The sequence below is a fragment of the Strongylocentrotus purpuratus genome, unplaced genomic scaffold (assembly GCF_000002235.5).
Source record: "Strongylocentrotus purpuratus isolate Spur 01 unplaced genomic scaffold, Spur_5.0 spur5_scaffold_8, whole genome shotgun sequence".
In the NCBI taxonomy this organism is placed as follows: domain Eukaryota; kingdom Metazoa; phylum Echinodermata; class Echinoidea; order Camarodonta; family Strongylocentrotidae; genus Strongylocentrotus; species Strongylocentrotus purpuratus.
Window position 1 is genome coordinate 2,520,532 of NW_022145614.1, and position 14,661 is coordinate 2,535,192.

At 34.5% G+C, this 14,661-nt stretch overlaps 1 protein-coding gene across 1 annotated transcript; it reads left to right on the forward strand.

The window, feature by feature from the left end:
* The first annotated feature begins 485 nt into the window (after positions 1-485).
* LOC586074 (3-ketodihydrosphingosine reductase-like) lies at positions 486-10,449 on the forward strand. Its single transcript, XM_030975378.1, has 10 exons — positions 486-639; positions 2,859-2,948; positions 3,501-3,560; positions 4,250-4,315; positions 4,720-4,815; positions 5,581-5,772; positions 6,203-6,286; positions 8,291-8,374; positions 8,616-8,717; positions 9,294-10,449. The coding sequence occupies exons 1-10, from the start codon at positions 517-519 to the stop codon at positions 9,414-9,416; spliced, it is 1,020 nt and encodes a 339-aa protein (XP_030831238.1). The 5' UTR covers positions 486-516; the 3' UTR covers positions 9,417-10,449.
* Positions 10,450-14,661: the final 4,212 nt, after the last annotated feature.

Sequence of the window (14,661 nt, forward strand, 5' to 3'; positions counted from 1 at the left end):
ATAGTCATTTTGTTTCATTCAATAATATAAAATACTTGAATGATGTAAAATAAAAAGCTTTTACGAGTACTTTGCTTGGTAAAAATGTGTTTTTCTTTTACAAAGTAGTTTCAAATTGGCAATACACCAGTTTACAGTTGTGTGCGCCATTTTAAACAAAGCTAATGACCTAGGAGTCATGTATTTATGCGTAAATTAAGATTGCGCCCATGCAAATAATGATGACATCACTGCCTGCGCGCTGCGTTGTGCGCGCACATCATCATTTGCATGGGCGCAATTTTAATTTACGCATAAATACCAGAGGTCAGAGGTTATTGGCCCCAATTTTGGGGCCAATGACCCGAGGTCAACTGTCTGCGCATGCGCACTGATACAACTGTAAACTGGTGTATTGTTTTTCGTAAATCGGTCAACAAACTTTCAGACGCAATATGAAAGTTTGTTGACCTTCAGCAATCAACACAAATGCAGAGCTGGAGCCAACGCAACGTAGTAGCTGAAGGTTTCTTTAAAATGGAGGCGTCTTTATTCTTGATCGTCACAATTTCTCTAATTGTTGGGTTTGTGTTTTTAATCTACATATTGTCACCGCTTATTACACCAAAAAGAATGAAGCTGACCAAGGCACACGTCGTGGTAAGATCACTGAGCTGTGCGGGGGTGCATGAAAATATTATTATTGATTGCTGCATGCTGCATGCTGCTGCTACGGATTCGAGAGCTCGGGGGCTCATCATCCTCTGCCTGCTGTCCGATACTATGGCTATGCCACCTATTCCTGTGGCTGTGTGCCACGCCCTAAGGCATGAAGGGGTTCATCAAATAGGGTCCTCCCAAGGCCCACCACCCCTGGATTCATTTGTGCATAAGTTTTACATTTAAAGCGCTGACACTAGAACTAGAATAGTGTAGGCCTATGTGTCAGACTATTATTTAGGCCCTCGGCATGCAGGTGTAAAGTTAGACAGGACAAGTTGCGACTCGATCGCATCAATAATATTTTTTTTTGTGTGTTTATTATAGAAGTTTTGGTTGTTAATTTTTAGTCAGACAATGGTGCGCTTAGAAACACGTGTATTAAGTGCCTAATAACTGTTGTGTATTATTATTATAATTGTAATAGGTCAAAGTCCGGCACGACTAGTTCACAAGTGTGCTGCGCTCAAAGTCCAAAGATAGACTCTCTAGAAATATAGATAATAGAGTCTCTATATTTCTAGAGAGATCTTTTATTTTAGATTGTCTTTGATGAGTATCATGAGTATGAGGAATGCGATGTCACGGTGATGGCTTTTTTGGTGCAAGCCTCACATGTAATTGGCTGTTCACTCCACTAGCAGAGATGTACGTTTTTTGTATGTTTTGTTACGTTTTTTTTAATTTTTTAATTTTTTTTTTTTTTTTTTTTTTTTTTTTTTTTTTTTTAATTTTTTAGTGATGTTTTTCTTAATTTCTGATCATGGGCTTTGTGTCGTAAGTGTATTATGCACCTACATCTTAAAACGATGCACGCAGGATGGTGATACGGGCCCCAAACTGCGCACATTGCGAACAACCCACATGTAATGTATGCACGTCGCGCTCCGATCCGGGTACGTATACGTGGTACTGCCTGGTTTTTTAAGCTGCTCGATTGGGCGATATGTTAAGTTGAGAGATTTTTTCAAAAATACTGTTTTTTGTCCAAAAATACTGTTTTTTGCCCAAAATTACTTTTTTTTGCTCTTAAGAATACTTTTTTTTGTTGAAGAAGGTTGGCATCTCTGCACTAGTGCACTACCTGAATCACAGGAATGAATGTGGTACTCGTAGTGGGAAGCTTCTTGCTATCATTGTCTCTAAAATCTAAATGGTCATTTTCCGTTAAGACATTGTATGTGAAAATGTGATGGGAAGAGGAAAACGGTATAGTATGATAATACCCTGTTAAGAGGTTTGTCCTCAAAATGGAAGAAGAAATGGATAGGAAAAGAGAAAACATTGAAAATACCAATTAAAGAAAGAAGTGAATGATGGAGATTACAAATTTAAAGAAAAAAAAATAGGAAACAAGAGGGAGAAATCAATTTAGTAAGGAAAGTGCATAAGAAAAGACCGTGAGAGTTTTTAGGTTCAAAGTGGATACATCAAGCTGTAGGCCTACCAAAATAAAAAGCAGAAGGAAGAGGAAAAGAGGAACCGCATTGCATCATTATAGACAGATTGAGAGGGAAGATGAAATGAGATCAAATAATTAAAACAAAATTAAAAGAGGTAAAAAAGGAGAGGAATTTTTTATTATTTTTAAATAAGGAAAAATAACAAAATTAGAAGTAAATCGAGTGACCAAGGGTAAGTAGCAATAACATCTTGATGTGCATTTAGGTATTGTCATAATGCACCTTTTTAAAGTAGTATTATTATTCATTCAATGGAAGATAGAGAGTGCAATAAAGAAATACAAATGAGAATCGGCAAAAAGGTAATAGGAGAACAATTCAGATTATATTGCGTGTAAGATTTTTTTAATTGAACAGGACTATTCAATCTGACCTCTTCAGATGGCTTTGTGCGAGAGTTCTGCGATGATGAGATTTGAAGAAAAAAATATGATGGCCATCTCACAAAGTTTACTAACCAAAATCGTTAATGAATGCATTGTAGCCATTACAGTGTCTTAACCCTTTCCTGGCTTTGGTCGAGTAAAAGAACCTGCAATGCACTGCCAGAGTCAACTTTTGGCATGCACAGTTTTTATATGCATTATATTATCTAAACAATGTAAAAGTGTAGGGTTTTGATCCATGATAGCAAATAGAGAGTTTAATAATAAGCTCCTGATGGCTCACTGAATATATCTCTCATGTTTGTTCCAGATCACGGGAGGTTCCAGTGGTATTGGTAAAGCTGTTGCTATGGAGGTCCTCAGGCAAGGAGCTAGTGTAACACTCTTGGCAAGAAATCAGGTACAGCTCGGCACCCAATAATGTCATATTCTCTTTTTAATACAAGCCATATACTTGCTTTAAATGAGTTCCATAACACAGGGGTGAATGTTCAACAAAAACAAAAAGAAAACTGTTTTGAGATGACTTTTATCAAAAAATTCAAAGAACGATACAGACTATTTTCATTTCTTTTATTCATGATGATAAAACAACAAACCAGGGCTGCTTTTTGCCTTTGTTACTGGGAAGAAATAGTTTTTAAAAAAAGATTTTCTTTTCACCCTGGTGTTTGTTTTTACCCTTTTGGCAAAAGGCTATTTATTTCCAAATTGTAATTTTTCTTTTCTATGTGTTTGCACTTTGCAATCTGTAAATTTGGACTCTATATAGATCTGTCTTATCTGCTAAGGCTTTGTCACGTAATTGCTATTTTATCATTCTTTTTTTCCATAAACAAGGAAATGGGAATAAAATTTTGCAATTACATAAATATGTTCAGGTTTCCACTCTTGATGTGAAAAATGAACTCATCGTTTCTTTATCTGTGTTTTGCTTTGCTGCCCTCTACAGGAAAGGTTGAAGCATGCCAAGCTTGAGCTTGAGAAGTACATTATTGACAAAGGATATCAGGTAATGATTCCCTTCCACTTCTCAAAGGAAAATACTTGTTTTGTGTGTGTGTGTTTTTTTGTTGTCTATATAGGATTGATTGGAACTTCTTTGTCTTCTCATATTCATTTATAATCATTGCAAATGCAGAAGAGAAATCATTCACAAGTGCAATTAGAGAAACGCTTCTTAGCCATAATTTGTTACATTTTACATCAGAATATTTCTGAAATGGTAATTAAATTACTTTCCTGAGGAACATAATCACTGAAAAGTATTAGATATAGCATGTGTGTAGATCCCTCACACAATGTTGTTGTATTGTTATATGTTCTTGTAACAAATATCATAGTAATAGTTCCATTTTTAGAGTAATCAATTAACTCTCTTCAATATCGTAATATTTCACATAAACTTACATCAAATATATTAATTTTATGTGGAACATTTCAACTTAGAAATTCTCATTAAAATAATCCTTTAACAGGGAAAGCGATCACCAGATGAAGACAAAAATTCTAACAATATTTAGTTAATTTCAGTAATGATACATTTCCATTTGGGATTTTGTTTTTTGCTTCATATAAATAATTTGGACAGATAAGAGCTTGCTTTAAATGACATTTCTTAGTAATGTGTCATAAACATGTGCGTATCTGATTTTAAAAGTTCATTACTTTTATCTCTTCTTTTTATTGGTATCTTAACAGAAAATTCTCTGCATATCAGTTGATCTAGCGAAGGATTATGGATCTGTGGAACAGGCCATTCAAAAGGTAATATTTATATTCTGTTCATTTGCTTCCAATATCCTTAAGCTTTTGTTCTAAGACACTTTTCATGCTATTGATAATAAAACCAGATTCATAAAATATGTGTAGAATTATTTTTTATATTAATAATTCATAGCTGTCACTGTTATAGAGTGGTAATTTGACTGTGTGAATGTACATGTATTTACAAAGAATTACTGAGTGTGTGTTGTCTTATTTATGGAATCTAAATCTTTTAGAGGTTCATCAAGAATCGATTGATAGAGCTACACAGATGTAGTGCTGAGTATTTGATCTGTCCAAACTTCTAGTTATGCTAGAAATGTTTTTATGTAATGATTTGTTCTATAATTTTAAATTCTGACCTATTGGAAATCTCATTTTCTTGTGTTCTGCTCTAATCACAGTCAGTGGAAGTGATCGGGCCATGTGATATGCTGATTAACAGTGCAGGAAAGTCTAGTGCACTAGCCTTTGAAGAGCTGGAGATATCTGAATTCAAGGTAAAAATGATAGCTCTACACAGTTGGTATTTTCAAATAATAATTAGTTGTTGATTACTCTATATACATTATATATGTTTTGTATGGGATACAGGTTTTTTTTTTAAATACACGTATAATATATAGTTTCATAAAAGTTGAATTCACAACATGACACCAAAGCAGGCAGTTAACTAGCTACTGTATGTGAAAACAATATATTTGATGTAAAATTATATGCATTGTGAAGTTTGTATAATCAATCTACAGGATATAAGTCAAAGCATTCAAGATATCCCTCATTCATATCGGCATACCCTAATTTGATAAGAGTAATTTGAGGATTTCCATTTTGGTGCTAACTGCTAACTAAATTCATAAACATTGTTTTCCCCTAGTCATTTATTTTCAACCAGTAAAATGTAATACAGTGATTGAAAGGTAGATCAAATAGTAACAATTTTTTTTATGTTGGATGGTGGGTTAACTTTAGATCATCTGGCAAATCAGTGAAAAACAGAATAGATTGGAAATTCTGGTGAAACTGTCTGTTCTAAAGTGTGCCAATCACCTAAAAATTAATTTGTGTACAGCTAGAATGTATAAAATCAACCTCAAAAGAATTTACTCTTCTTTCTATTTGCTAATAGATAAGGAGTATGGAGAAAGTAAAGAGTAATATAAAAATTGTGCGTATGGGTATGTTGAGTAGTCTACTCAGTAGTCTACTTGTGATTGGTACATTTTAATGACAAAGAGGTTCAACTCTTTTTTCCACAATTCCAGAAAGACATGGAGGTGAATTACCTTGGCTCAGTGTATGCTACACGAGCTGTGTTACCTTACATGAAGAAGAGATCACAGGGCCGCATCATCTTCATCTCATCTCAGGCTGGGCAGCTTGGTCTCTATGGTTACTCCTCTTACAGCGGATCAAAGTTTGCTCTCAGAGGATTTGCAGAAGCTCTTCAGATGGAGGTGAGAGAAATATACTTCATAAATAACATTCTGAAGCATTTTATTTTTGTTGTTATTTTCATATTTTGTGAAATATAGGCACTATTCAAATAACGTATTGCCCTGAGTATATTAAAAGATGAAATTTACTCACTTGGTCCCTCAATTTACTCAAGTGGTCTGATAACTCTAAATGCCTATTAGATAGATTTGAAATGGAGGAAACATAAGATATTATAATTTATCTTGAGTTAAGTATGCTGTATTACTTTAATTACTCTCATCTTCAGTTAGCTTCTCTGATTTTTGCTTTGCCCATGTCTTCAAATCGTAAATTATTTTCAGACAGCTCTAAAGTGAACAAAGACTTGAGTTTTGATCATCCGGAATCATAACAACAATACATATTATTGTTATACTTTTTCTTGCTTCTTTCATTTACTTCGTTCAGGTAAAGCCATATAACATCTATGTGACCCTCAACTTTCCTCCTGATACGGACACCCCTATGCTTCAAGCTGAGTTAGAGACACAGGTAAGAGCGTGATAACAATCATGTGAGTCAAATTTGAATATTTGTAATGATTAACCTGTTTTTGGCTAGTTCAGAAACCAGGGCCCCATTTCACAAAACATGTCATCAGTGACAAATGACAGTTTTTGTTATAAGCTACTGAAATCCTTGCTTCTGATTGGTTATCAGCAGATTTGTCACTGATATTTGTCATTTGTCATTGAAAAAAGGCTTTGTGAAACACCCTTCTGGATTACTGGTCATACTAGAGTGTTTTGGCCCTTGTTACACACTTTAGTTAGAATTTCAGAGATTTGCTTGGCACATCCGTTCATATCGTAAATTCTTTTCTAAGAAAAATAAAATTGGTTTCATTGTGAACTTTTACATCTAGTGAAACTGAAACTTATAGAATATTACCTCTTTTACACTTGCATGCATTTTAGACCACACTGCCCTGCAATGCCAATGCATGCCATTCAGCAGTCATCTCCAACTTTTGCGTCAAGTCTGATTTACGAATAGTTCACACAGTGCATCATGCCATATTTATGCCAAAATTAATCATTGTTGTCGATGTCATTTATTGTCATGACATACTTATATTAATTTTTCCTCCCTTTTTGTGACAAGACCACATGTTTTGATCACCTGTCCACATACTTAGACTATGCGCAAGTTATGCACAGATTTGAGCAACTTGGTTGTGAACTATAGTCCGGAATAAACATGCCACTTTGTCTATGGACATGCATTGGCACAGATAGGTTGTGACTAGGTTGCGTACAAGTTTACTGGGTGTTCACAAAAGTTGCCCCAAAATTTTGTTCTGCCAAAAAAGTAATCATGTTTTAAATTATGTGATGTATTTTAAGCTTTGGCCTTGAATACTTCCCACATTAACTTGCAAGATGTGCAAACCATGCGCAAACCAACATGTGTGAAAGAGTAGATGGGGCATATGATTATGATGCATGGTAGATAATTATGATGAGTCGTTTTTATAACTGAAGAACATTGTTTACATTGACAATTTGTTTTTAAACCATCATGTGAGACAGTGTAATGTGATTTTTTTTTAAATCATGAAACCAAGAGTTGAAAAGAGGAGATCAACCCCTTTTTTCCGAAGAGCAAATTAAACAAATAATAAAAGAGAAAGGATTTATTACAAAAATAACATTGATTATGTTTAATGGTCTCAGATTGAAACTAAAATCTTGAACATACAGGCAGCGCACAATGAGAAATCTAGTTTCTAGTTTCTCACGCCACTTAAGATGCTCTTGTATCAAAACCTTTAGTGTGACTTTTTATTGAAAGTGAGAGTTGCAAAGTAGCAATAAAAACCATGTTTTTAGAAATGAGGTGATTTTTTTTTTTTTTAAATATTGTCTCGAGATACAATTGATCTGTATTTTATTTTAACCTTTCAAATGTTGCAGTACTTGTCAGTTCCAAAAATATATTTTTTCAAGTGTGCAATATGGGGGCATACATGTTGTAGCTATCTTTCTTCTTTAACAATATGAGAGTCAGTGACCCCTCATTATGTTGCTTGCCTGGCAAAAGGGCATTAGCATAGAAATTACACAACAGACAGTGAAACCAACGTTTATCATCATCACTTTGAAGCAACACTTACTCTGAAAGAAGAAGAAGAAACCATAAGCGTGCTTCAGAATGATCAAATCAAAATATGGAGATTCTGACATTCATGCGGTTGTTCCCATGAATAGTGATGTCAATAACAATTTTGTCTTACTTTACAAAAGCTCTGATTTTGCAGTAAAATCTCTGCTAAAGCAAAGTAGAAGGCATACATAATTTATTTAAATGCCATCCAAAATACCAAGATTGATGATATTCGTTTTAATTTTGCTTTTATGTTATTTCTGCTACCCCTAACATTTTTTTGTTGTTGATTTTATATGAGTTCTCCTTCCATGGTTTCTGAGTGTGTTACCGCCACATTCAGGGCCTCTGACTGACTGCCATCTATTCTTCTGCTTGTCTTTCATACAGCCAGAAGAAACAAGATTGATATCTGAAACATCAGGACTGTATGCTGCTCAGGATGTAGCAAGAATTATTGTGCAAGATTCTCTTGTAAGTTTCAGTATCTCCCTTTCTGATTCATTCAGTACTTAATCATGTACATGTTCATTCTTTCCCATACTTTTCTTGCTTAAATATGTTAATAACATTGCAATAGTTTACTTTATTCATACAATTATAATTATATTACTTCTTATTCTTCTACTTGTGATGAAAAGTTTGAATACCAAGTATATGTTGAAATTACTACCTGAAATGATGTTCCAGAATGTTATCCTTTCTCTTACCTCAGAATGCAGTGTTTCTAAGCTATGTGGGCATGGATGGTTACATGTTATCTATCTTAACATGTGGTATGTCACCAGTCACATCTATGATGGTTGGAGTACAACAGGTCAGTTTGACAATCTTTTCGTCATTCCTCTCTGTCAACTTTCCTCTACCATTTTGCGTATTGCCCAAAATGTAATCTTTAGTTCTCGTACTGAAAAAAAAGAAGAAAAGTTTAATATGATCTTGAGATCCTAATGTCGGATTTGAGTGCATGGAGCATGTATTCACTTTTTTTCTTTCTTTTTTTCCCCGGTGCTATATACATGTACACAAAGCGGCATTTTTCCTCTTTTGGGGGAGGGGGGAGGGGGTTAAATTTGTTTTCATTTTTTTAAATAAATAATCTTGTCAATGATTATTGTTCATTACACAGTGATCTCACCATTTTATTCTTACCATTTCTGTAAAGTCATAAGGATTGGAAGAGACCTCCGGGATATAGTTATTAGGTTAATCTTTTCTTTTCCTGGCGTCCACATGACTATTTTCCAAATGTACTCTTGTTTTGTATTCACTTATTTCCTTTGTCTTTGCCGAATAAATAATAAATAATAATTTTTTTTTTTTTTTTTTTAATTATTATTTAATTAATGAACCTGATCCTTGACTTATTTTTATGTTATGTTTATTTTTTTAGGTTGCATTTATGGGTTTGTTCAGGTTCATTTCTCATCTGTATCTTGGAAGCTTTGATAGAATCATAAGGAGGTGCAAAGAAGAACGAGACATGATGGAAGATGATCAATCCAAAGACAAATGAAATCTAACTCCTCCTCGCCTGCTTACAAATGTCAAAACGTATCCGGCATGAAACTAACCTGGCTGTTGGATGAGGATGAAAGAATTTTATTACGAGCCATTTTTCAGATTTCTGAAATCAGAAACTTGAAGGGTAGCAGGAAAGAGTAATTTTTTGGAAATATATTCATTTTTGGAAAAGGATGGATTGATATATTATATAGTGTGTAAATTATGACTGTTATTCTAGGGGGAAATGGCTGTCAGCATATGTCTAGAATGGTTTTAGCCTTCTAGTCACTATGTGAAGTATTTCTTACTATTCTTCACAATGACCATAACATTTCAGATCAATGTGATTTTAAAAAATTTCTGTGTGTAGGAAAATAATCATGATGTCCTAGGGCAAGGACGATGATTAATTTCAGGAGATATTTGATGAAAGTCTTCCGATGATGTTAGGATGACATGCCCTGCCACACTACAAATGATTTCTGACTATGATTTAGATTATCCTGCCATTCATAACCCCTCAGTTTATTTTGGATTCGTCCGACATGAAATGAAACTGTGCTTTAGATTGAAGGTCATGAAAGACATGAATTGATAGATAGTAGACTTTCAATTGCTTGTATCCCAGAACATCTGGCATCCATGATACTGCCTTCTCATGATGAACCAATTCCATAACACCTGTCTACTAATATTTTGTTAACCCATTGCTTACTGGAACCTGGTGTTCCCTGTGTTATGTCTATGGGAATTAGATAATTCAGTAGTCAACGAGTCAATATTGCACGTTTCTCTCCCCAAACCTTGCTTAATATTTATTTGATTCACCTGCTATGCAAAGTAAAATCTGTATGGATTGAATTCACTTTGCATGCATTATTTGTTGATATGTTGGTGATGCCTCTAGCAAGCATTTCAAGAGAAAAATTTGTGCAAAAGGTATGCATAAAATGAGTATACAGGTCTTTTGAATAATTATATAATATGGACTGGCCTTGAGGGAGATACCACATAATATTTCCCAAACTAGACTCATATTGCCCCGAGTCAAAGACGAGGGCAATATGGGTCTTGTGAAGGCAATATATGTGGTATCTCCCGAAAGTTTAGCCAGTCAATGTTGTTATTATTATCCAAATCAGACATCTAGAGCAAATAAATAAATTATAATCTCTTAGAACTGAAAAAACTTTGTCAATCCAACACTGTGCATCCAGCTGCTTGACGAAATTTTCAATACATTGCAAACAGTGTACCCAATTGGGTGTGATTATTATGTCACAATAGAGTGCGCAGGTTCTCGTACGCATAACAGATGCGCAATGAAAATGACAAAATACGGCGCGGTGAATATGGTCTTATATTTCATGCTTTTTTAACACGTAAAGTCCATAGGCTTTTTCATGAAAGGTGAATATAGTCTCATATTCCCCGATTAGCCCTTTTAGGATTACAAACGAGTGAAATATGTTTTTGTCAAACCACTGCTCAGATGTCTGATATGGGTAATAATTAGTAATGTTTCACACTGGCCAATTTCGTAATGTAATTAAATTTAATGCATTCCGGTAAGTCTTTTGTTATTGCTATTGCACAAAGGTAGGACAATAGTTATGGCTTGCCCTACCTAACAACACGTAATGTATGTAATTTGACCCTTGAAATACATCTGTAGTGTCAGAATGAAGCTTTATGACATGTGTCCTTGTGTCAACCTTACTCCAAGTCTAAGAGCTCTCGACCTCAACAAAACCATGCCATGGATTGTAATGATAGTAAAGGGTCAAGGAAAGGTAGAGTTGAGAAGAATGACATATTTCTCACAAAAGAGAATACATGGTTATTGTATCATCGCACTGGCTTTCTTACTAACTTAATCAGAAAATGTAAATATCATTGCCTGGGGCGGTATTCTGAACATTGTTGTTTTGTGTTATCTTTTGTTGTATCTTCCAGAGAAAACACAGCGCTAATATTGTTGTAAGTTGGTATTCTGAACATTGTTTTATCCCTGTGTTATCTCTTGAAGGACCGCCTCTATCTTATCTTTGACCATTGATGACACGCCTATTTTTATGAACCCTACCAATCAAAATCTATTTTATATAAGCATGATAAGTAGGTCAACCAATAGGAATACTTTATGCCATATCTGAAGATACGCCTAGCGCATACTAATCTTGGGCGTAATTAGTTATTTGAGCATTTATTATGTGCGTCATCATTATGCGCTGTTGAATGTGGATCATGAAGACAAATCACGCTTTCACTATATTGGTTAAGATGAGAGCATTAAAATTGTCATATCCTAGCATGTAATATCTTAGAAAGTTCTCATCTGTGATGTTTCCGGTCAACACACAATCTTCTTTTAACTCGTCTATTGGCACGAAGTTGGTTCTGGGCAAAAAAATATTGCCGCCATTATATCACCACGAAAGATACAACAACCCCCTACCTGTTGTAAATATTGTTGTAAATACCATGCAAGATAAGATAAAATAAAAGATACAACAACTTTCAGAATACCAATTATCTCCCGTGCGCATATGCAAATGAGGATTAAATGCTACTTTATTAATAATACGCACAATTACAAGCGCACCAAATTATGAGTGCAGGCGCGGCCAATAAGATGAGATAAAAGATACAACAAAAGATAACACAAAAGTTACAACAATGTTCAGAATACCAACTTTATCTTATCTTCAAAGATACAACAATATTAGAGATAACACAAGGTTCAGAATACCGCCCCAGGTCTTGGCGATCTAATAGGTGGCAGTTGGCTATTATTTTCTTCAAAAATTGCTTCAAAAGCAATTTACTAGAGTGGAAAGATTTGATGCTAAAATCTTATAGAGAAAAGAATGAATGGTCAAGCATATGGAAAATGGTTTATACTTTAAGACTTGTCAGCGAAAAGATATGATATGTTTGAACTTCATGGGAATGTTGGGTATGGTGCACTATTATCTGCAACTCTGTAAACTAAGAAGAATACTGCAGTCAAACATGAATATTGATATGTTGTTATTTTGTAAAGTTTGTGCTTAGCACTACATCTTGATTAAAATGACAAAGTCAGAAAGCCAAGATCATACCTCCCACATACTAAATCATTATACAATGGGTTTGACAATCTGTCAAAAAGTGGCTGGGATTTTTTCATAACATTTATTTATTGGTTTCTATTCCCGTTTCTGTAAAGAACTGGAAATACCCATTGTATGATGCTAGTTTTTATAAATGTCCTTGTTTGGTTGATCAATGAAAGGAGATATACTCCTCTTCAGTTCTGTTTGGCCTGTCACTTATTGCAGGCCGTTGTCCATAAGGTTTAGCTTTGATATTGATTCAGAGTGATTTGAAAATATATATTTGAACATATTTTGATAAATGACTATCTAAGACAAAAATCATGTGAATCAATTACATAACAATATATATATGTGCATGTTTCTTGTGTATATACATTCTTTATTGGACAGAAGACATTTAATGGCAAGGTCCGTACTATCGTGTACCAAACTTTGATCTCAAAGATCATAAAAGAACAAAACAGTTTTGAAAGGGTTGTGTGGTATAATGTGCATGTGTAGAGAGAATGATATGAATCGTATCAGGGGTTATAAATTGTTTTGTGTTTTCAAGAATTAGGAATGAATGATGCATGATGGTAAATGTTAATTGGATGTTTGAAGGGAGAAAGAGGATTGAGTCTTGTTTTCTTTTTCTTTGTACTAAAAGATGATCTTCATAATTGAATTCTTTACCTAGCAATAAATATGTTTTTTTATACAATATACTTCCTGCTTATGGATTTTCTTTGTATCATTGTATAATTTTGTTTATTAGTTAGATTTGGGTATGGTCAGTTACATTGTTTAAAACATGTGTGGTAGAAATAATGGAATTGGATGTTAATATTTTTTTTAAATATGAAACGGATGCGAAGTTGAATTTAAATATATGTAGACTGAACGTGCAATAGATTATATAAATTTGGCATAGTATTATGTGGGTTAATGGATGTGTCTAGATCAGATGAAGATTGCCTGGAAAGGTTTCACTCACCACTTCAATCTGTGTCGTACATCATTCCATTTCTCCCCTTTCTAGACTTCATTCATCCATAAATTTGAATCCCCATATGCTTCTTGTAGTTTGCTTGCATGGTGAAATGACCCCGACCCCTACTTTTTGCATGATATACCCTTCTTCCTATACTGAGCGGAAGCTGTGCCCTGTTTCATAACAATTGTTATAACTGTTTGTAAGCTTCTGAAATAATGGCTGAAATATTGGATGAGAGGAGATTTGTTATAAAATTTTAGCATTTGTTATTTATTGATAACAACTTTTATGAAACGGGGCTCTGGTCTACTCCTATTATTCCATCATCCTAATTTTTCATGAAAAAGGGAATGCCAGCAGATTTAGTGAGAAACGAGCTGTTCTGAGTATCACCCTCATGACAGCAGTTGAGAGAAACGTTAATATTCTCAAGACCGTTCCAAATCCCCACTGAAACAGTCCATGGCGTCACAGCAGAGTGGGTAGTGATATTGGCAGAGAACCAAGAGTATGTCGTTATATGAAGAAAGAGGGTGTGGGGTGCTGAAGTCACTACGATTAAGCCCCCTTTCATCCACAGTTGCCATAGTTATTGGATTAGAGTGAATACATGAAATTTTGATTTTTGTTCCCTTCTTCTTCAAAATCTGATATTACAACTAGTAAAAAGTGGAAGTAGATATGGTGTGTGATGATGGTGGTGATGGAATGTGGTGGTGGTGGTCGACTGTGGTGGTGGGAGTAGTGGTAGTGATGTTGGAGGTGGTGATGGTAATGGAAGCGGTGATGATGGTGGTCGACTGGTGGTGGAGGTGACAGTGTTGGTGGTTAGATGCACCACTGCTAGTATCTCACTCCTTTATCCTTTTTTTCAACTGAATTTTAATTATGTGAAAATTCGATTCGTCTCGATTTGTTTCTTGAGAACTCTTAAAGCTTACATCTAAAAGTATTTTTTCAACAAATTTAACCAGTTCTAATTTCATTCTTGAGTTACGCCCCCCCCCCAAAAAAAAAAACAACAACAACAACAACAACAAATCAAATTTACAAGGAGTATCAATAATATAATTCATTTGTTAACAGTATATTATAGCCCTACACTCGAGCTCGTTCAACTAAAATTACACATTAGCCACAATGTTTAATGATAAGCTTTTTCAGTAAAAGATCCGTGT